Source organism: Malaclemys terrapin, chromosome 2, assembly GCF_027887155.1.
Source record: "Malaclemys terrapin pileata isolate rMalTer1 chromosome 2, rMalTer1.hap1, whole genome shotgun sequence".
In the NCBI taxonomy this organism is placed as follows: domain Eukaryota; kingdom Metazoa; phylum Chordata; order Testudines; family Emydidae; genus Malaclemys; species Malaclemys terrapin.
The window spans coordinates 63,617,494-63,639,578 of record NC_071506.1 but is presented as its reverse complement, the minus strand read 5'-3'; the positions used below and the strand labels follow the sequence as shown (position 1 = coordinate 63,639,578).

The window sequence follows — 22,085 nt, the reverse complement described above, 5'->3', positions numbered from 1 at the left end:
CTAGTCCCATATTCAGTCTCCTGTGGCCATCAAAGACTTCAGAAGGTGTAAGGTACCTTGCACTAGGCGGCTGTGGGATCATCCGTCCCTAACTTCAGGTTGCCTCTGAATCCCTTTATAGTTAAGCCTTGTCTCCACAATGCAGTTTTGTTGACAAAAGGCAGCTTTTGTCAACAAAACAGTGGAGGCCTACACACTACAATGCTCCTCCTGCCGATTTAACTCGCCTGCTATGTCGACATAATAAAACCACCCTGACAAGAGACAGAACTTTTTGTGATGTAGTTAGAGCGACGCAGCATCAGTGTAGACACTGAGTTCCTTACATTGCCATAACTGGCCTCAAGCCGGTATCCCACAATGCCCACCGTGACAGGTCACTGTTTTGAACTCTGCCATCCTCCAGCCAGCTACACAGCTATGCGCCACTCCTTTTTTAAAGCCCCAGGAAGTTTTGAAATTGCTCTTCCTGTTTGCTCGGCTGGAGAGGTCACATAGCATCTGCCCAGCGCTCCTGTCTGCACTACAGGGGAAGTGCTGCTTCTACTGAGGCTGTGGGGAGAGGAGGCTGTAGGTCTGAGGCTGGGTCTGTGGGAAGAAATCACTGTAGGGAGGCAGGGGGAAGAGAATCATAAGGCACTCCCTAGATCCCCAATATCCATGCATCTTCCAAGGTTGCAGCAGTACCCAAGGCTCTCCACCCATGGGAGATTAAACACAATGACAGCCAAATAGTGTTGGAGGAATCCTGCTCTCCCCAACACTAGGGCCGCAGCGGCAGGCATGTTGCATGGCTGAGTCCCCTACAGCTGCACTTAAGAGACACCATGCATACATGCTCACTCAGGCGTGAACCCCTCCACAGAGAGTCTCTCACACACCCCCAACACACATTGTCTGTCACACACACACAGTTCCTCTCACACACGCCTCCCATTCTCCTTCCCTCTCCCCCCCTCCAATCGGTGGACTTCTTGTGTTACTGTTCAGCAATGTTAGTTTGGTCACATTACCAAGTGCTACTTTCAAAAGTGATTTAAAGGGTGTTACGTTTTGGGCACACACAGCAATCATTACAAGGCTCATAGCACAGTGTGACAAATAATGCCAGGCTCAACACACTACAGCAGCACCCATTACTGTGGCTCAGTGTTAAAATGTTCCTTCAAGGCCTCCCTCAGCCAAATAGCGCTCCTCCACTATTGAGCTCCGCTTATAGCCTTGTGGTCATAATGCCTGGCACAATACTAAAGAACAGTGCAGGATCCATGCTTTCTGACAAAGATGGCTGGGCTGCAGGTTACCAGGGCAGTTGGCAATCGAGCTGGCAATCGAGTAGAATCCCCATGGAACGATGGGATTGAGAAACCTGCATCATGTGGTGCTGAACCAGCCCGCACGAGGCACTGCAAATCCTTCCCAAAACATGCTGCAGCCAGTTGCACACTGGGATAGCTACCCATGGTGCACTATTCTCTGTGTCAATGCAAGAGCTGCTATTGTGGATGCGCTCCAATGACACAAGGAGCATAGTATGGACATGCAACAACGGTTTAATTACAGCGGTGGCTATACACTGACGTAACTTAATGTGACCTAAACCTCGAGGCAGGAGGGTCTCTTCCAAAATGTGTTTCAATTAACTGCTTTAACTATCAGTATTTTTGTTATCCATATAAACACCAGTCTCTTTGAAACTTGCTAAATGTTTAGCTTTGAGAACATCCTGTGGCAATGGAGTTCCACAACTTGATTATATATGGTGTGGGGGAAAAAATTCCTTTTATGCGTTTGCCATCTTTTAATTTAATTAATTTTGAAGTGAATTTGCCACCTTTTAATCAAATTGACTGTCTCTTTTTTCTTATTTTCTGAGACAATATAAGAACAAGGAGAAAACAGAAGCTCTAGATCTACCTTCGCTATACATTTGCTTTTTTATATACTTTTATTGTGGCTATTCTTATTTGTCTCCTTCGAAAGCTAAAGAATCAGAGTCTTTTCAATCATCTCTGTTTATGTGCAAAGCCCTCAAAGAAGCTTCATATTCCTAAATATAGCACACTGCATCCAAACCAAATAAACAAACCTAACTTAATGGTGTTGCCAAGAGGGTAGACACACTAACAAAGGACATCCAGCACTGAAGGCAGGATCAATGGGTCAAAGCAGAGCCACTAGTGGCAGCCCCAGATGGTTTTGATTGCAAGTCCTGTAGGCTCCTTGCCTGCCTGCAGTCAATAAGCAATGGCCTGGAAGGTTTTAGGGCTACGGTAGTGGCAATGGGCAGCACACAACCAGTAGGTGGAGGGGAGCAATGCTAAACTATCACATCATAACTGTCTGAGGGAGCCCTCCCAAAAAGCTTTGAGCTAAAGAAGTTCCCAACCTGTGTCTTACTGGGTCAGACCTCAAGGGTGAGAATCCTTTGAGGATATTCTCTAAAAAAAAAAAAAAAAAAACGTATATGTGGAGGTGATAATCCTCAAAATATTGTTCAAAACTAACATCTCATTATAACCACCATTAGCTGAAGAGCATAATCCATCTTTTCCACCACCCAAAATACATTCTGACTGAATAGGCCACATAAGATATTTGTAACTCTCTGACATGACCCAGATTCCACACTGTAATATAGCTGGATTGTAGGCTGAAATTAAGGTTGTTTGGGGAGCATTAACTAACAATTATCTAATGCTCAATTACGCTTTAAAAAACTAAGATATTATAATGTTTGATTTAATTGGTATTGATTTGCAGCTTTAACTCCACCTTAATGACATTTGTTTAAGAACCGTAATATCTTTCTACGTCCAACATAGCAGTATTAGATCTCTACCTGTATCTTGAGTGTCAGTCCCTTCTCCATAATTTGGTTCTAAAAAAAAAAGAATGAATATTAACCAAAAGTTCTGGGGTCTGATTTAACAAAGCATCATAAAATGTAACACATTTGCTAAGTGTAGGTGTTAGAGTTGGAAATTAGCTCATCTAGTCAATGCAGCGCATTCAAGTGACTTTTCCCAGTAAAGTTTTGGGGCCTGACTGTGCAGCAGCTCCACATACACACAGAGCCTTTATTGAAGTCAATGGAAATTCCACACCTGGAACAACTATATAACTGGATCCATAAATGTCTCATTAAAAAAATTTAGTCAAGTGAAAGTTCAAAAAGTATTTTTCCATTCAACCAGATGAGATCAAAAAGTTAGATTTCAGCACATTGACCCAAGCAGAGATAAATCCTCAGGACAATTATCATTGATATGCAGGATAGTTTTATACAATTATTTGGTCAAGTCAAATTTGCTACCTTTATACATAACTCAATGGCTATTTTTCCTTTCAAGTCTTTGGACAGGAAAGAGGCTAATTGACTAAAAGGCTTTATTATTATTTTGCTGTTGGGTAATGGCAATTAGAACTTTAAGAATTAGCTATTTATTATACGGAGGTTTAACGTGTTGCTGATGTGAATTCTAAAAGTTTGGAAAGGTATGCAGTACATTAAATGGACACTGAGTTTTATATCAAATGTATGCAATGTCAGTAAGTACTAAAAGAAAAGCTCAATTTAAATGCAAACACATTAACATGTTGTTCTAAATAGTTTGTGGTATTCTATTTTTAAAATAAGATTCACAAAAGGACTTGTGCCTAACTGCCACTTCAGGTGCCTAAATCCCAGAATCAGGCACCAATAGGATTCAAAAATCCCCGCTCAGCTATCCCTGGGACCCTGCAGGAGCCTAAACTCACTTAGCACTTAAATGTTTGTGTCATAACTATAAAGGCAAGGGTAACAACCCTCCTGTGTACAACACCATAAAATCCCTCCTGGCCAGAGGCACCAAAATCCTTTTACCTGTAAAGAGTTAAGAAGCTCAGGTAACCTGGCTGACACCTGACCCAAAGGACCAATAAGGGGACAAGATACTTTCAAATGGGGTGGGGGTGGGGAGGGAGGCTTTTGTTTGTGCTCTTTGTTTTGGTGGTGTTCGCTCTTGGGATTAAGAGGGACCGGACATCAATCCATGTTCTCCAAATCTTTCTGAACAAGTCTCTCATATTTCAAACTTGTAAGTAACAGCCAGGCAAGGCGTATTAGTTTATCTTTGTTTTCTCAACTTGTGAATGTTCCCTTTGCTAGAGGGAGGTTTATCCCTGTTTTGTTTGGAACTTTGAAACTAAAGCTAGAGAGGGTTCCTCTGGGCTCTTTGAATCTGATTACCCTGTAAAGTTAGTTATTTTCCATCCTGATTTTACAAAGATGATTTTTACCTTTTCTTTATAATAAAATCCTTCTTTTAAGAACCTGACTGATTTTTCCATTGTCCAAAGACCCAGGGGTTTGGGTCTTTGATCATTTCATAACCAAATACTGTTCAAAAAGTTGGTTTCTGTTTTTTAATACACTGTTACTACTTGAAAGCAATTGAAAACTACCAATGTATTGCTTTACTTTTTGTATTAATATTCATAATCAAAATCTGAAAGTTAGCATCCCTCTTTTTTGTAATTTCATTGTTACAAATATGTGCTTCACTTCTGAGCATCTAGATTAATCTATTTATGTTATGTTTTCCTAGCTCTCCTATTGATAAAAAAAAGGAAGGGAGGTGAAAATAGGGTCTAGTTTCACAAAAAAAGAAAGAAAGTGAAATATTAAAGTATCAGGACAATTAAAATGTAATCAAGATCGATATATTCATTAAAGACAATAGTTAAAAATGTTCATCAGTCTTGGTGCACTGTATCTTCTGTTAAAGTATTAAAGTCACAGAATTTAGAGATAACATGAATAGGTTAAATATTAAAAGTTATCTAACGAATATACCAAGTTATTTGTTTGAATGATAAGTTAGTGATATATTTAAAATTAAGACAAAAAAGTTCAATTCAGGTAGAGCTTCCCCCACCCCCAACAGGATTCTGAAAACTTTCCTGCATCAAAAGACAAATTTAAAAATAAGTTCCCACAAGATAGGAAGGTTCAGGTTGAGTCAGTAGCTAGATTTTCCTGTGAAATTCACCAACTATACTCCAAAAAAATGACATCAATTTACAATGGCAGCACTCAGTCATTTCTATTTACAGCATGATGTAATGGGACATTCTGCTGTTTTGGATTTGATCATTGATTATCCCATAGCACTTAAACATCCTGTGACAGCCTGTATCCCACGTTGACCATTTTTTTAAGATGATAAAATGTTGTACAAAATACGCCTTGTGGGGTATCATTTGAAAACTCAAATCTACTGAACATTACTGTCCTGGTAAAATGTGTGAATCAATATTGTATGTAACGTTATAATATTTTACTGTATAACATTGCTGTAACATATTCCAAATTAGAAAAGCAAGCCCAAACCAGTTTTCAGAGACTAAAATACATTGGCACCCCAGCCAGGTGTTAACGGACTACCACCTGGTTAGTTGGTCATTCTCTGGCAGCAGGAAGGCATGGACAAGAAATTTGCATTTCATCACAAGGATGGTTCAAACCTCACACCCACAAGGGACTGTTTCTCACCATGGCTTAGCAATGATGTTTCTAGCACAAGAAATTGAATAATAAAGAGGGGAGAAGAACACTTGACCTCACTTCTCCTCCTTCATTTCTGCTTATAACATCAATGACTCAAAGAACTGAGCTGGGAGGGTGAGGGAAGTCCTGGCTGAAAAAAATCTCAGCCAGTGGACTGCAAAGCATCTGGTGAGAAAGATATTTGCTTTGGATTCATTTTAGTTTGTTAAATTAAATGTCAGTTGCAGTTTATCTTTTATTTCTTATGTAACCAATCCTGACTTTTATGCCTCATTACTTGCAGTCACTTAAAAATCTCTTTTCTTTCTGTAGTTAATAAACTTATTTCACTGTTTTAATCCAAACACACTGGTCAGATAAAGTATGTGGGAAACTCCATATAGGATAACAAAACTGGTGCATGTCATTTTCCACTGATGAAATGACACACTTTCTCTGAGTTTGCATTATCCAGTAGAGTGCAGGGCAATACAAGATGCACATTTCTGGGAGAAAGTCTGGGACTAGAGAATCTGCTGGTGTTCTTCTGCAGGGTAATTCATAAGTGGGTAGCTAGTGGCACTCAACACAGTGTAGCTGGGATCAAGTTACATGCTGGAAGCTGTGTGATAACTGACCAGGAGTCTGTTCACCGATAAAGCAGAGTAAAAGACATCCTAGGCTGGAGACCTGAGAAAACACGGAAGACAACTAAGGGCTGATCCACACTGACCCCCTAGTTCAAACTAAGATACTTCGACTTCAGCTACGTTATTCACGGAGCTGAAGTTGCTTATCTTAGTTCGAACTACAAGGTACTTACCGCGGGTCCACACGCGGCAGGCAGGCTCTCCCGTCGACTCCACGTACTCCTCTCACGGAGCAGGAGTACCGGTGTCGACAGCGAGCACTTCCGGGATTGATTTATCGCGTCTAGACAAGACGTGATAAATCGATCCCAGAAGATCGATTGCTTACCGCCGAACCCAGAGGTAAGTATAGACATACCCTAAGATTCAGGAGCCTAATACTGAAAAAAAATATAGGAATGTTTATTTTAGCTGGTGGGCCTTGTGCCCATAAGGGGAGGCCTAACATCTTGGCAGACCAAGAGCCCTGCGAAGGGTAGAGGGTACCAAGGATCAAAGAATTCAGAAATGAGTTGAATTCTGAGTTACTGGCTATTTGGAGAGAGACCGGAAACCTCACACTGGATCTAGTTGGATGCCTGGTAAGTAATGGGTTGGGCCCTACCAAATCCACATTACATTTTGGTCAATTTCACAGTCATGGGATTTTAAAAATCATACATTTCATGATTGCAGATATTTAAAACTGAAATGTCACGACATTGTAACTGTAGGGGTCCTGACCCAAAAGAGGATAGTGGTGGGGGTGGGGGTTGTAAAATTATTGTAGGTGGGTTGGGGCATTGCCACCCTTACTTCTGCGCTGCTGCTGCCGGTGGCAGCTGCTGGCCAGGAGTCCAGCTCGGAAGGCAGCACTGCCACCAGCAGCAGCGCAGATATAAGGATGGCATAGTATAATATTGCTACCCTTACTACTGGGCTGCTGCCTTCAGAGCTGGGCTCTCGTCCAGAAGCCATCACTCTCCAGCCGCCCAGCTCTAAAGGGAGTGAAGAAGTAAGGGTGGCAATAGCATGCCCCTGCTACAATAACCTTGCAACCCCCCCTCGCAGCCCTCTTTTGGGTCAGGACCCCCAGTTTGAGAAACGCTGGTCTCTCCCTGTGAAATCTGTATAGTATACAAAAGACCAGATTTCACAGGGGAGAGCAGATTTCACAGTCCATGGTGCATTTTTCACAGCTGTGAATTTGGTAGGGCCCTAGCAATGGGTAGCTATTGCCCCTACCCAGTATTAAGATCCATTCTAGTGTCTGTCTTTCACACATGCATGTTCTGAGCAAGATAGTGTTCCACTCATGTGGCTCCATTACTGGGGCAGCTGCATTGTTTTACAAGTTAAGTTTATAAAGCGCTTTGGAATCCTGCAGGATGGAAGCTATAATATAAATGTAAGGCATCATCAAAAAGTTGATGAAGTCCTTAAACTGTAGGAAGAAAGGCACACCGCTCCCACGATACCCAAATGAAATGCAGTTTTTTAACCACATGGTATAAAAAGGAAAAAGTATTTTTTTTACAGTACCTCCCTGATGTTCAACAGCATCTTCCTGTGCTAATTCAGTGTTATCTAAAAAGAAAGATATTTACTTGCTTTGTTTAACCTGTCATAAAATAGCCAAGCAACACAGCAGTAACCAAAATACCCTGTGAGTAAACAGTTAGCTCCACTCCAATTATATTCCAAATACTAATAGTATTTGTAATCATGCAACTTTATGTTTGAGCACTGAATACTGTTTTATAAAACCACACATCCCACAAGCTACAATAGGAATCCCTAGTCTTGGAAACATTTGTGCATGTGCTTAACTTTAAGCATGTGAGTAGTCTTGTTGACTTTGGTGGGACTATTTCCATAAGTCAAATGAAGCACGTGTGTATTTGCAGGATTGGGGCCTAGGGAGTTGTATTTACAACTATAAAGCAAATAGCATTCCAAAAATTAGGGAAACAGATTTTTGCATTTAATCAAAATAATGTTTCTACGTATACCATACATGATCTTAAAAAACATGTGCTAACTTATTTTTCATTTTCCTTGGGGTCTCAGAAACAGGGTAATAATTATTTCAAGATGAAAGGGAAGATAGAATTATGAACTTGATATTGTTTTGTAAACTATATATATTTTTAGATGAGATAACGTTTGGTTGATAAAGATAACTGTGTTGACACAATATACTTAGTACTACATGACTTGCAGAAGTCTAAGTCAAATCGCATTCTGATTAAAAAATAGCACTAAACAAAAACAACGTAGCACATACTGAATGGATTAAAAATTGTCTGACATTTGAAAAATAACTAAATAGGATTCATCAACTCCAGGTACTATTAGTGTAGTCTGGCATGGATCTGTTCTTGTCCTAGTGCTATCTATCAGTGACCTGGAAGAAAAAAAAAACCTTTACAAATAAAGTTTGCAGATTAAACAAAGATTGCTGAAGTGGTAAATAAGAACAGGTCATTAATATAAAGGGATTGGGACTATCTAGTAAACTGGACTCACTTGACCATTTAATATAGCCAAATGCAAAAGAGAATACACCGAGGAACAATGAATCGTGGGTCAGACTTACAAAATGAGGGGGTATATCCTGGAAAACAGAAACTCTAAAGGAATTTAGGGGTCATGGTGTATAACCAATTGAACACAAACTCCCAATGCAAAGCTGTGGCTAAGAGGGCTAGCACAATCCTTGGATGTATAAAGAGGGCAATATAGGTTAGGAGTAGAGAGGTGATATTACCTCCATATACAGCATCAGTTGGAATACTACGTCCCTGTGTTCCATTATTGTAATGCAATGTCCTGGTTTCCACATTTTAAAAAGGATGCTGACAAATTGGAAATGGTTCAGAAAAGAGCTACAAGAATGATTTGGGGTCTGAAAAACCCGCCTTATAGTGGGAGACTAAAGAAGCTCAGTCTATTTAACTTATCAAAGAGATGGTTAAGGAGAAACAATCACAATCTGTTGGTACCTCTGGGGGGAGAAGATTTCTTATAGCAGAGGGATCTTAAATTTAACAATGGCTGCAAGCTGAAGCTAAACGAATTCAAATAGGAAATAAGGTTCAAATTTTAATCAGTGATGGTAATTAACTAATGAAACAACTTACCGAGGGATGTGGTGGATTTTCTTAGAGACTTTAAATCAAGATTGGATGTCATTTTAAAAGGCTGCGCTAGTTTAAACAAAGTTATTTGGCTTGCTGCAGGAATTACGGGTGAAATTGTATGGCTTGCATTATGCAGATCAAACTAGATAATCATAATGGTACCCTCTGGCCTTAAAATCTAAGGATCTATAGTTACTTTAGTTTAAGAGTCACAAGTGAGCACAGGAAACTCCTTACAGGTTAAAAAAATTCAAACACATGGAGTGAAATCCTGGCCTCACTTAAGTTAATGGAACTTTTATCATAGACTTCAATGAGGCAAAGATTTCACCAATTGTGGCCTAATTTTTTTTTCACTTACCAAAATTAAATAGAACTGCTGTTTTGCAAAACCAAAACCACACCCAGATTTGCCCATTCCTCATTACAGACTAACGTATACCAAAAATGGTTTATTATGCCAAACTACTTGAGAATACAAACCTGAATACCATATAACATATACAAATAATTTTTAATAAGAGGGTTTTTTTAATAGTTTACAAACCTGGAACTTTTGACTCATATGCTGGCTCTTCTAAATCCATGTAATATTCATATGGATCTGTAAAGTAAGACATTTGCTGTTTTTTCATATTTAATGTTCTGATATTTTAATGGGTGACCATATTCTGGCTCTCAATCACTGCAAATAACCTCCAACCTCTCCATGTACATAAGGACAACTGGCTGAGAATGAACAAACTAAGGCCCTGCAACTGAATCAGTGTTGTTGGACTCATACATGTCTGATAGTAAAATTCCACACAGAACGTATGTTTTTTTCACACACGGATAGACTAAGAAGAGGAGGGAAGGGACCTATGGTTGGATATTCTAAAAGTAAATGCATTGCTCTTCGACTAAGGTCTTATGTATCATGAGTTTTATTACCTTATTTAGTTGATTTAAATCGGTAAACAAAAAAGGGTAATAAAGCAAAAGAGAATTAAAAAAAATTATCCACAGAAGTAGACTTTCATGATGTTAGTTCCATTAATGACTGTCGCTCAATATCAAGTTCCATATGTAAGCCGTCACCGTGCCTCAGTGGATCACAACTGAGAATACCAAATTCAGGAGAAACTGCTGAGAAATAGGGCAGACATCCCAAAACTGATGGTTTTTTTTCCATAAGATATACCAACACTAGCAACAAAAGTAAACTTCTGTCTCACCACATTGGCTAACAAGAAGTCAGAAATGCAGCCTCCTTAGGTATTCCAGATCTGGATTCAACACCCAGACAGTAGATTTAATGATGAGTGGTTATTTAAAACCAATTTCAAAGGGTTCTTCTGATCCCAAAGGACCAGCCGCATACCCAGATCAATATATAACTCAGATCTTACCCAATAATCATGCTGTTGCCAATCTAATATCTAAAGGCTTATTTATAAGAGAAAGAAAAAGGTGAGAGTTAAAACTGGTTAAAGGAATAAAATACATACAATAATTGCTGAATTCTTGTAGAGTAACTCCTCACTTAAAGGCGGCCCGGTTAACCTTGCTTCGTTGTTATGTTGCTGATCAATTAGAGAACATGCTCCTTAAAAGTTGCGCAATGCTCTCTTATAATGTTGTTTGGCAGCAGCCTTTGTCTACCACTTGCAGAAAGAGCAGCCTGTTGGAGCTAGCCTGTTAGGGGCTTGGAACCAGGGTGGGCCAGCAGCCCCTCCATCAGCTCCCCTAAGCTCCCTGTGCTGCAGCCACCCAGCAAACTATCAGTTCAGCTGTCTCTCCCCCCATTGCCATGTGCTCCTGCCCTCTGCCTTGGAGCTGCTCCCGGAAGCCTCCTGCTTGCTGTGCAAAGGGGGGGGGGAGGGGGAAGAGAGAAGAGGGGTACTACTGTCAGGGTCTCCCCGTCCCCCTGTACCTCATCTCCACAGAGCGGAGGGGGACACGACAGGGCTCAGGATGGAGGGAGCTTGCTGGCAGCAGCTGCTGTCTCAACTTGCTGATCTACTTAAAAAGGCAATGTACTTAGAGTGGGGTCAGCGTACTTAAAGGGGTAATGCACGTCTCTCTCTCTCACACATGGTGTGTGTCTGTCTCTCTCTGCCACGCTGTCTCCCCTCCCTCCATTCGTGCTGCCTTATAGAGTGAGAGACTACATTAACAATGTGTTAACCCTTGAGGGCTCAGCCGAGTGCTAGTTCATCATTTAACAGTAAGGCATTCCCTGGGAAATATCCCACCCTTACTTCACCATCTCAACGGAGCTTCACAATCATCATTGCTGTGTAAAGTATTAAATTGTTTATACACATATAAAATAGTCTTTTGTCTAGCAAAAACATTTTTTCTTGGAACCTAACCCCTCCGCCGCCATTTACATTAATTCTTATGAGGAAATTGGATTCACTTAACATCGTTTCTCTTAAAGTAGCATTTTTCAGGAACATAACTACAATGTTAAGCGAGAAGTTACTGTACCAGGTTTGGAGCAGCGATGGAATAAACTGCTGGCTTATTAAGTCGCTGGGTGCTTCCAAATCATTGGTTAGAATGCTCCCATTAGTGTAAGTTCATAATCCAGAGATCAGAGCAGGAAAGAGGCAAAACTGAGATGCTTCCAGGGCCTTTTATAGCTTCTGGCATGTGGAGGGAAAGCTCTCAGTCTTAGTTTGGGGGAAAATATAGGCACAAAATGGAGTTCAGTACCACATGGTCTAGTCACATGCCCTTGCATGCTTCTATGAGTCATAGCAGGGGCCATTACCCATATTCTAGCTAGAATGTCCACAAGAATGTTCATCTAGTGAAGACAGGTTTCTTCCATGTCCTACTGTGTTCACTGATGTCAACTCAAATATTCCCTTCCCAATATGCTGGCTAGACTGGATTTAAATACCTTGTGGGTGTTATCCAGAAGCAAACATTGGAAATGCAGGTACACAGTCAATATTCATAACTCCGGATACAAAAATAACGCATGCATGCAACTAGGGTGATCCCACTCAGCAAACCATAACTTTTCCATTGACACCTTAGATGGCATACATTGTACAAGATTTGTTGCCATCACTGTTACATAATTACAAAAATGATCTACATGGTCATATTTTTATCAGATAATGTAAATTATCCATAGAAGTAGACTTTCATTATGTTAGTTCCATTAATGCAGTCATTCAACAGAAAGTTCCATATGTAGGCATAGGGCCTAAATTTCAAGTGCAGGTTCACGGTAAGAACAAGAAGAGAAAAAAAATGTTTGATATACCAGCAGATTCTAAACTTCTGCTCATCTTCATATAAGGATGCCCATATCATAATAAAATCTTCCCATTTTCAGCTCACTTACAAATTCTATCACCGCCCTTGTCGATCAACACATGTCTATCAACATATGTCTCTACTCCGATATAACGTGACCCAATGTAATACGAATTTGGATATAAAACGGTAAAGCAGTGCTCCGAGGGGGCGGGGCTGCGCACACTGGTGGATCAAAGCAAGTTCAATATAACGTGGTTTCACCTATAACGCAGTAAGATTTTTTGGCTCCCGAGGACACCGTTACATCGGGGTAAAGGTGTACATAGAGAACCACTACACCTAAACAATAGAAAAAAATCAAGTCAGCATTGGTCTGTTGTCTCGTACATCTTTGTTCAAGAATAGGGAAACAAGATTCTGGGAAATTATACATTAATCTATGATAGACCACAGAAACGGGGGAGGGGTGTTTTCATTATACCATTAAGAACAGTCAATTAAATGGCAGGACACCACAATTCTTGGCTGTATTTTTTGAGGTCAAGGTCAGCATTGCTTAGGCCTTGTCTACACTACGAGAGTAGTTCGATTTTACTTAAATCGAATTTTTGGAATCGATATTGCAAAGTCGAACGTGTGTGTCCACACTAAGGACAGTAATTCGACTTTGTGAGTCCACACTAACGGGGAAAGCGTCGACATTGGAAGTGGTGCACTGTGGTCAGCTATCCCACAGTTCCCGGAGTCCCCGCTGCCCATTGGAATTCTGGGTGGAGCCGCAAATGCCTTCTGGGTAAAAAAAAGGTGTCCAGGGTGCTTTTGGGTAACTGTCGTCATCCGTCCATCACTCCCGCCCTCCCTCCCTGAAAGCGCCGGCGGGAAATCAGTTCGCGCACTTTTCTAGTCAGTGACAGCGCGGACGCCACAGCACTGCGAGCATGGAGCCTGCTGCAACCATCACTGCAGTTGTGGCCGCTCTCAACGCCTCGCAACTTATCATACACCTTTCCCTGAGGCAGATGCAGAAAAGTCAGGCGAGGAGGCTACGTCAACGCGGTGATGGCCTGAAGTCTGAGAGTAGCACAGACCTCTCAGAAAGCAGGGGACCCAGCGCCGAGAACATCACGGTGGCAATGGGTCATGTTGATGCCGTCGAAAGGAGATTCTGGGCACGGGAAACAAGCACTGAGTGGTGGGACCGCATAGTGCTGCAGGTCTGGGATGAATCCCAGTGGCTGCGAAACTTTCGCATGCGGAAGGGAACTTTCCTGGAACTTTGTGAGTTGCTGTCCCCTGCCCTGAAGCGCAATGACACCCGGATGCGAGCAGCCCTGACTGTCCAGAAGCGAGTGGCCATAGCCCTGTGGAAGCTTGCAACGCCAGACAGCTACCGGTCAGTCGCGAACCAGTTTGGGGTGGGCAAATCTACCGTGGGGGTTGTTGTGATGCAAGTAGCCAAGGCAATCGTTGATGTACTGCTGCCAAAGGTAGTCACCCTGGGAAACGTGGAGGCGATCATAGATGGCTTCGCAGCGATGGGATTCCCAAACTGCGGTGGGGCCATAGATGGAACTCACATCCCTATCCTGGCACCGGAACACCAGGCCAGCCAGTACATTAACAGAAAGGGCTACTTTTCCATGGTGCTGCAAGCACTGGTGGACCACAGGGGACGTTTTACCAACATCTACGTGGGATGGCCGGGCAAGGTTCATGACGCTCGTGTTTTCAGGAACTCTGGTCTGTTTAGACGGCTGCAGCAAGGTATTTACTTCCCGGACCACAAAATAACTCTTGGGGATGTGGAGATGCCTATAGTCATCCTCGGGGACCCAGCCTACCCGCTAATGCCCTGGCTCATGAAGCCCTATACTGGCACCCTGGACACTGAAAAAGAACTCTTCAACTACCGGCTGAGCAAGTGCAGAATGGTGGTGGAGTGTGCTTTTGGCCGTCTCAAGGGGAGATGGAGAAGCTTACTGACTCGCTGTGATCTCAGCGAAACCAATATCCCCATTGTTATTGCAGCTTGCTGTGTGCTCCACAATCTCTGTGAGAGCAAGGGGGAGACCTTTATGGCGGGGTGGGAGGTTGAGGAAAATAGCCTGGCTGCTGATTACTCACAGCCAGACAGCCGGGCGATTAGAAGAGACCAGCGGGAAGCGCTGTGCATCCGGGAGGCTTTGAAAGCAAAGTTCCTGAGTGAGCAGGGTAACCTGTGACTTTAAAGTTTGTGTATTGAGAAGCTAAACCTGCCCCCATTTCTTTGCCCAGTTAATGTTGACTATCCTATCCAGTTACATACCCCCTTCACCCCACTTCCAACACACATTTCAAAATAAAAATAGTTCTACTTTGTTAAAGCACACCGTTTTCTTTAATACTGTATTCGCGGGAATTTTTTAAAACTGGGACGCAGACTGTGGTGCGGAGCGGGTGTACTGTAGTGGCGCGAATGCAGCTTCTAAACTCAAGGATTGACAGGCTCCGCTGCGGTGGGATGGTTGTTTCAACGGAGCCTGTCACCCCTCCTGATAGGGACTGTGTGTATGGGGGGGTCTATGTGACTTTGTGGCAGGGGGAGGACGGTTACAGATCCCCTGCTGTGTGGCTCTGTGATCCTGCCTAAGGACCGCCGCTTAAGATCTGTAACTGCCCTCCCCTGCCACAAAGTCACAGAGCAACCCACCCCCCACCACATAACATGAAAACAACCTCCCAGACTAACCAGGGTAACTAGTCACTGCATCACTGCACTATGTATGTGCCCTGCTGCTGTGCCTGCCCCCGACTATATACCCTGCCAAAGGTGACTGTCCTGTCGAATTACCAACCCCCTATCCCCCCCTCCTGCAAAAGAACATGATGGAAACAGTAGTTAACAGAAACGTATTTTTTATTATCAACCAAACATGGAACTGGGAAAGTGAAACTTGGACGGGGGCTTGTGTCAGGCGGGAAGGAAAGAACTTGTCAAATTTTGGGGAATGAGAGCTTTCTGCTGCTCGAGCTCTCTGCAGGGGTGGAGTGAGAGTTAGCAGGGACTCTGCCGCCTCTCCTTCTGTGCACTTTGGGTGAGGGGAGTATGGGACTTGGTGGCGGGGGAGGGCGGTTAGAGATGGACTGCAGCGGGGCTCTGTCCTCCTGCCTCCGTTCCTGCAGAACATCCACAAGGCGCCGGAGCGTGTCCGTTTGCTCCCTCATTAGTCCAAGCAGGGTTTGAGTCGCCTGCTGGTCTTCCTGACGCCACCTCTCCTCCCGATCCATGTTGGCTTGGTGCATTCGGGTCAAGTTCTCCCGCCACTGGGTCTGCTGTGCTGCCTGGGCTCTGGAGCAGGCTATAAGCTCCGAGAACATGTCCTCCCGTGTCCTCTTCTTCTTATGCCTAATCCGCGCTAGCCTCTGGGAGTGTGATGACAGGCTAGGTTGTGAGACAGTCGCAGATGGGGCTGTGGGAATGGGAAAAAGGGAGTGAATTCCTCAGAAAGATAAATGTAGTTGTGAACAAAGAACATAGTCTTTCTCTGTTAACAAGACCATGCACAGCACCTATCACATGCGCACTCAGCACAAGGTCGAATTCTCGGCCTTCGCATTCAGTGCCTGGGGTCTTCTACAGCACATTTGAGAAGCCTCTCAGGAGAACGGAATTTCTGTTGCAGGCAGACATGGTAAGCCGTAGACTTGTGGCAGCTTAAAACTTTAATATTAGCAATGGCCTCATTTCACATTGAAATCAATGTCGGTCCCTGCTGCCAGCAATTCGGCAAGCAGGAAGTCTGCTCCTGTCCCACACCCTCGCGGCTGTCCCCGGGAACGATCCCTTTCGGCTGCCCCTCTCCCGCCTCCACCGCGTGGCTGCAAACCAGCGGTTACAGTTCTGTAAAGGAACGGCAAAGCAGTCCCAACACTAACATTCCCCTACCTCATTCAAAGCAGGTCATCATGAGCGACATCACCCTCATGAGGATCTCTGACAGCGAGAAAGAGAGAATGCTCCGGGAAAGCCTGCAAAGACCAGGGCCGTATGCCGCCATGCTGTGCAGAGCAATGATTCCAGAGTACTTGATAGTCTCGTGGCGTGGCAACGTGTCCTACTACGGAGGACCCAATAAGGCCGCTCTCTCCAAGAACCTAATGCAGCGGATTTCCAATTACCTCCAGGAGAGCTTCCTCGAGATGTCACAGGAGGATTTCTGCTCCATCCCCGGACATATAGACCGCATTTTACTGTAGCTGCTGTAGCAGTGACTAACCAGTAGAGCGGCTTGGGCAGGACAATCATGCAAAACCGGACATTGCTAGATTTTTTTTTCAATAGTTGCACTGCCCATGACTGAACCGTTAAGCTAATCAAACTAATCATGAGAAACCCATTTTTTAAATTGTTAATATTCCTGTTCTGTTACAAATAAATGTTTAGATTTTTACAACACTTACTGGCTGATCCTTCCCCAGATTCTGTGTCCGGGGTAACGGCTGGGGAGGGTTGGTAGGGGATCTCTGTAAGGGTGATGAAGAGATCCTGGCTGTCGGGGAAATCAGCGTTGTGAGCGCTGTCGACTGCCTCGTCCTCCTCATCTCCTTCCTCATCTTCCCCGTCCGCTAACATGTCCGAGGATCCAGCCGTGGACACTATCCCATCCTCAGAGTCCACGGTCACTGGTGGGGTAGTGGTGGCGGCCGCACCGAGGATGGAATGCAGTGCCTCGTAGAAACGGGATGTCTGGGGATGGGATCCGGAGCGTCCGTTTGCCTCTTTGGTCTTCTGGTAGCCTTGTCTCAGCTCCTTGATTTTCACGCGGCACTGCGTTACATCCCGGCTGTATCCTCTCTCTGCCATGTCTTTAGAGATCTTCTCGTAGATCTTTGCATTCCGTCTTTTGGATCGCAGCTCGGAAAGCACGGACTCATCGCCCCACACAGCGATGAGATCCAAGACTTCCCGATCAGTCCATGCTGGGGCCCTCTTTCTATTCTGAGATTGCACGGCCATCACTGCTGGAGAGCTCTGCATCGTTGCCAGTGCTGCTGAGCTCGCCACGATGTCCAGACAGGAAATGAGATTCAAACTGGCCAGACAGGAAAAGGAATTCAAATTCAAATTTTCCCGGGGCTTTTCCTGTGTGGCAGTTCAGAGCATCCGAGCTCATACTGCTGTCCAGAGCGTCAACAGAGTGGTGCACTGTGGGATAGCTCCCGGAGCTATTAGCGTCGATTTCCATCCACACCTAGCGTAATTCGACATGGCCATGTCGAATTTAGCGCTACTCCCCTCGTCGGGGAGGAGTACAGAAGTCGAATTAAAGAGACCTCTATGTCGAACTAAATACCTTCGCGGTGTGGACGGGTGCAGGGTTAATTCGATGTAACGGCGCTAACTTCGACATAAACACCTAGTGTAGACCAGGCCTTAGTGAATCAGCTACCCGGTTAAAGGGTTACCGGATAATGGTCTCCATGCAAAACTGTCACTTGAATGGTAAGCCTGTTTTTCACCAAACAACAGTCATGGAGGCAGGAGAGCAAAGCTTGCTGTTGAATGACAGCATTAATGGAACTAACATAATGAAAGTCTACTTCTTGGATAATAATTTTTTTTTTAAATTCTCTTTTGCTTTATTACTACCCCTTTGTTTACTGATTTAAAATAAACTAAATAAGATACTAAAACTCATAATACAAAAGGCCTAACTCGAAAAAAATGCATTTACTTTTAGAATATCGAACCATAGATCCCTTCCTAGTCTGTCCGTATGTGAAAAAACACATTGTGTGGGGAATTTTACTATCAAATACATATTCTAGACAGCTGGGGCATATGTTGAATGTACCAAGTCTTTCTGCAACTTTTGCACTACTGAAGACACTTTTTTGTGATTATAAAAATTCTTCCCTTACATTATTAATTTTAAATTGCAAACCCCTTAATCCATTCAAAGGATTCAAATACCTTAGACAACAATTATAAAAAGATTTTGGAGAAGTACGAAGTCTTTTAAAAATCACAACTCTAGATTAGTTCGGTGATTTCTATTTTAGCTTTTCTGTTTTTATTTTTAGCAGTAAGGCAAAAAAACACCAGTATTATGCAGTATAAGGAAAAACAGATTCCTACCAGGAATTTCAACTGCTTCAGGCTCACCTACTCCATGCTCTTCTTCTACCTGATCATGACTGTCAGTTTCTGAGAGAGAAAAATTAAAGAATTGCTTTCAATTATTAGCTAGTGTCCATGTGAGATTTTTATATATACATGTGTGTGTGTGTGTGTGTGTGCGCGCACACACACACACACACACACAAAATTGAGTCAAATTTCAAATAGGTTTCAGCTCAGCTCCTAAATTTCCACAGTAAGACCATTTGGAGAATATAATAAAAGTGTGTAGGTAGAATGAAGAAAATCTCAAGCAATCAAAAAATAATCCTGTTAAAAACAAATAAATAAAACAATAGGATTAATTAATATGCTATGGATTAAAATGCATTAAAAATCTTGTTTTGATTTATAAAATATTTATATTTGGGAATAACTTTTGCTGAGGTTTAACATTTGTCACACATCTTCACCAAACTGAAATTTAGATGGAGTCACACTCTTAAAAGGCATGCATTACATGCACTTCATGAATTGCCATGTACACGCCCGTAGGTGAACAAAAGCGTATTTGTTTGTGAATGTTTGCCAGTTATGTTCTCAGTTAATGGTTTGTACACATAAATGCAGTAATTGGCTTGTCACAAAAGAAAGGCCCTAAAAACTTCAATGAGAATTTCTGTCTTGCTACATTTAAAAATATTTCTAGTTGATTCTTGTAGAAATAGTAAGAATTAATATAATGGAAATTATTTAATTGGTTCAGATAAGAGACCTTCCTGAACTGGTTTTGGTATTTCAGGTACTTCAGGTATTTCATCTTCTAATGCTTCATAAAGGTCATCTGTTGTAGGAATTTCAAAATCTTCTTCATATACTTCATCCTTCTGCCGTTCATCATTTAATCCTTCATCTGCACCTTCCTCATGCTCATCATTTAATCCTTCATCTGCACCTTCCTCATGCTCATCATTTAGTCCTTCATCTGCACCTTCCTCATGCCTCTCTCCTGATTAATAAGAAGTACAGAAGATGTAAACACCATACCCAGCACCCGCTGAATTAAATTTCCAACAAATAAGCCACATTCAAATTTATCTCTAGTAGTTTTTAGACATTCCCCAAAATAAGTAGGGTCTTAACCATTATCAGAATGAACTTCTAAAATGCCTGTACACCGATCCACTGGAGAAACGGCTAGGAGAGAGAACCACAGTGACAGATGATACCATCCCTGTCCTCTCTTGATATGTCAAGATGTAACATTTTGAAACATTATTTATAGACTGGTCAATGGGAGCTACAGGTACTCAGAACCTCTGAAAATCAAGCCAGTTATCAGGGTTTGCTCCCTAGACCACCTAGGTGTCAACAACTTGTTGGCTATCTCCTCACATACAGCTGAAAGGAAATCCAGTGCACCATCATCAAGAATCAATCTCAAATTTGTCTAGTCTGTTGTGCTATTTATAAATTATCCAGTGACTGCAAAGTCTGAATTCATACCGGCTTGTGAATGGAGTGCTTCATGAAGAATGGCCTGGATTTCTTCTTCCAGTTCTGCTTCAACATTCTTGTGCTCTAAATGGGTTATAAAATATGTCAAAGATAGGTGCAAAGGATAACAAAGTTTACACTTTGCAACTGTTGCAATTAGTTTGTAGAAAAAGATGGACATATTCAGTAAAGCAACTCCATGACCTCATTAGACCACCTCTGTAATTAATTGGATTGGAGGCAGGGGGTCAGGTAAAATAGGTTGCATTTTTTAAACAGTAAAAATGAACACCTTTGCCAGACTTCTAGCAATTTCACTGAAGATGATGAATTGAAAGCATTCCCCTTATGCTTTTTAGTATGTCAAGAACATCAACTTTTCTGTACAACTTTTTTAAGTGACAGGATCACTAGTGATTTCAGATAGTTGCATTCCAGCTGCCATATAGTAATCACCAAGACCTCTCGGATGTTAACCTATACAAAAATAATTACTGCAGCACACACAAGAAAACAAATTAAAACAACCCACAACTTTTAAAAATAAAAATGGCAGGCAATGAAAAAAATTGAACTGCTTCAAGTAGCAGTAAAACTCTGTATCTTACCTGATCCACTATTACTTTTTATGGTTCTGAAACCCGCCATGTTATTTTAATCCCTTAAATAAAACACTCTGACCTTACAGGCAATGTCACGTGTGTGTCATACTGTAGGGACAGCAAAATACTATCCAAGTCAGTGGGGTGTTTGTTTTGTAAAAATAATGGGCAAATGGTGTCAATTTTTCCACTGGTAAGACTTCCCAAGAAGTTCATGCCACATTACACACACTGTCCCACTTCTGACCCATTTATTTATGGTAAAACCTTTGGCTCTTGCTCCCCCACACACCTGTTTTAAAAAAATTGCTTCAGGTGATTGGTTCTCTTTCCAGCAATTAAATAGCTCCATAAATAAGATGCTTTGGAAAATATTCTGTGTTCGCAATACTACAGGAGTTACAAGACAAGCCTGCTGAAAGGAAGTGTATGTATGTATGCATGCATGTGCCTTCAGGACATTGTTTTGTAAGTCTTCACTTTATTTCACCTCTCAGATTTATGGGGCTCTAATTTAAGACACTACCCACACAAAAAAAGAAGAGGTGATAAACAGCAATTCATACCGTATTATCAGACTGAGCTTTCAAAGGTGTCTTGATGAGAAAAAATATGCCATGTCCATATTATTATATTTATTGCTTCCTTTATCATCTCTTTCATGTGATAGAGACAGAAATGGATTACTACAGTTAGGTACGTGCAACTGCTCATTTGTGTACACTTAACTCAATTACAAATACTTAATGTGCACAGGCTAAACCAGAAATTCATAGAAGCATGTGGCCAGTTAGGTGCTCAACTACGCAGTGAATACAAAAATACCCAATGTTAATGAAGACATCAAGCTCTTAATACCTATGTTGAGTCTGCAATGGTTTATATACACAATAACATCTTTGAATATTTGGCCCACACTGTTACTAAAGATACAGTTTCTTCTTACAATATGCACATGCTGGAAGGAAGGTTGAGTGTTTGACAGTCACCGAATTTACTCCTGGGGGAATTGTGCACCACTGCTGGAGCCTTCATTTACTTGACAAATAAAATTTGAAGAATTTTAAAATAGTGTGGGGGGAATTTTTAATTTTTTGGCGCATAATTTTTAAAATTTTGGTGCAGAATGCCCTACGGAGTAATCATTGTAAGTTCCACAAAGATGGGATCTGGGTTTTCAATATGAAATTTTTGAACACTTATTTTTCTATCAATTGAAGAAAAATTTAATTTCCTATTATGAAGTGTGTGTATGTGTGTGTATACGTACACACCCACAATATACGAGATATGGAAGGAAATACCAGTTTATTAATCCTT

At 42.1% G+C, this 22,085-nt stretch overlaps 1 protein-coding gene across 7 annotated transcripts in view; it reads right to left on the bottom strand.

The window, feature by feature from the left end:
- Positions 1-22,085, bottom strand: part of ASPH (aspartate beta-hydroxylase) — a 201,373-nt gene that overhangs the window by 107,965 nt on the left and 71,323 nt on the right. For all 7 annotated transcript variants that reach the window (XM_054017214.1, XM_054017215.1, XM_054017216.1 and 4 more), the window contains 6 exons: positions 20,173-20,247; positions 19,442-19,675; positions 18,685-18,753; positions 9,853-9,909; positions 7,705-7,749; positions 2,843-2,881 (listed from right to left, as the gene is read on the bottom strand). In XM_054017214.1, coding sequence (XP_053873189.1) covers positions 2,843-2,881; positions 7,705-7,749; positions 9,853-9,909; positions 18,685-18,753; positions 19,442-19,675; positions 20,173-20,247 — 519 coding nt within the window. The remainder of the gene's footprint in view (positions 1-2,842; positions 2,882-7,704; positions 7,750-9,852; positions 9,910-18,684; positions 18,754-19,441; positions 19,676-20,172; positions 20,248-22,085) is intronic.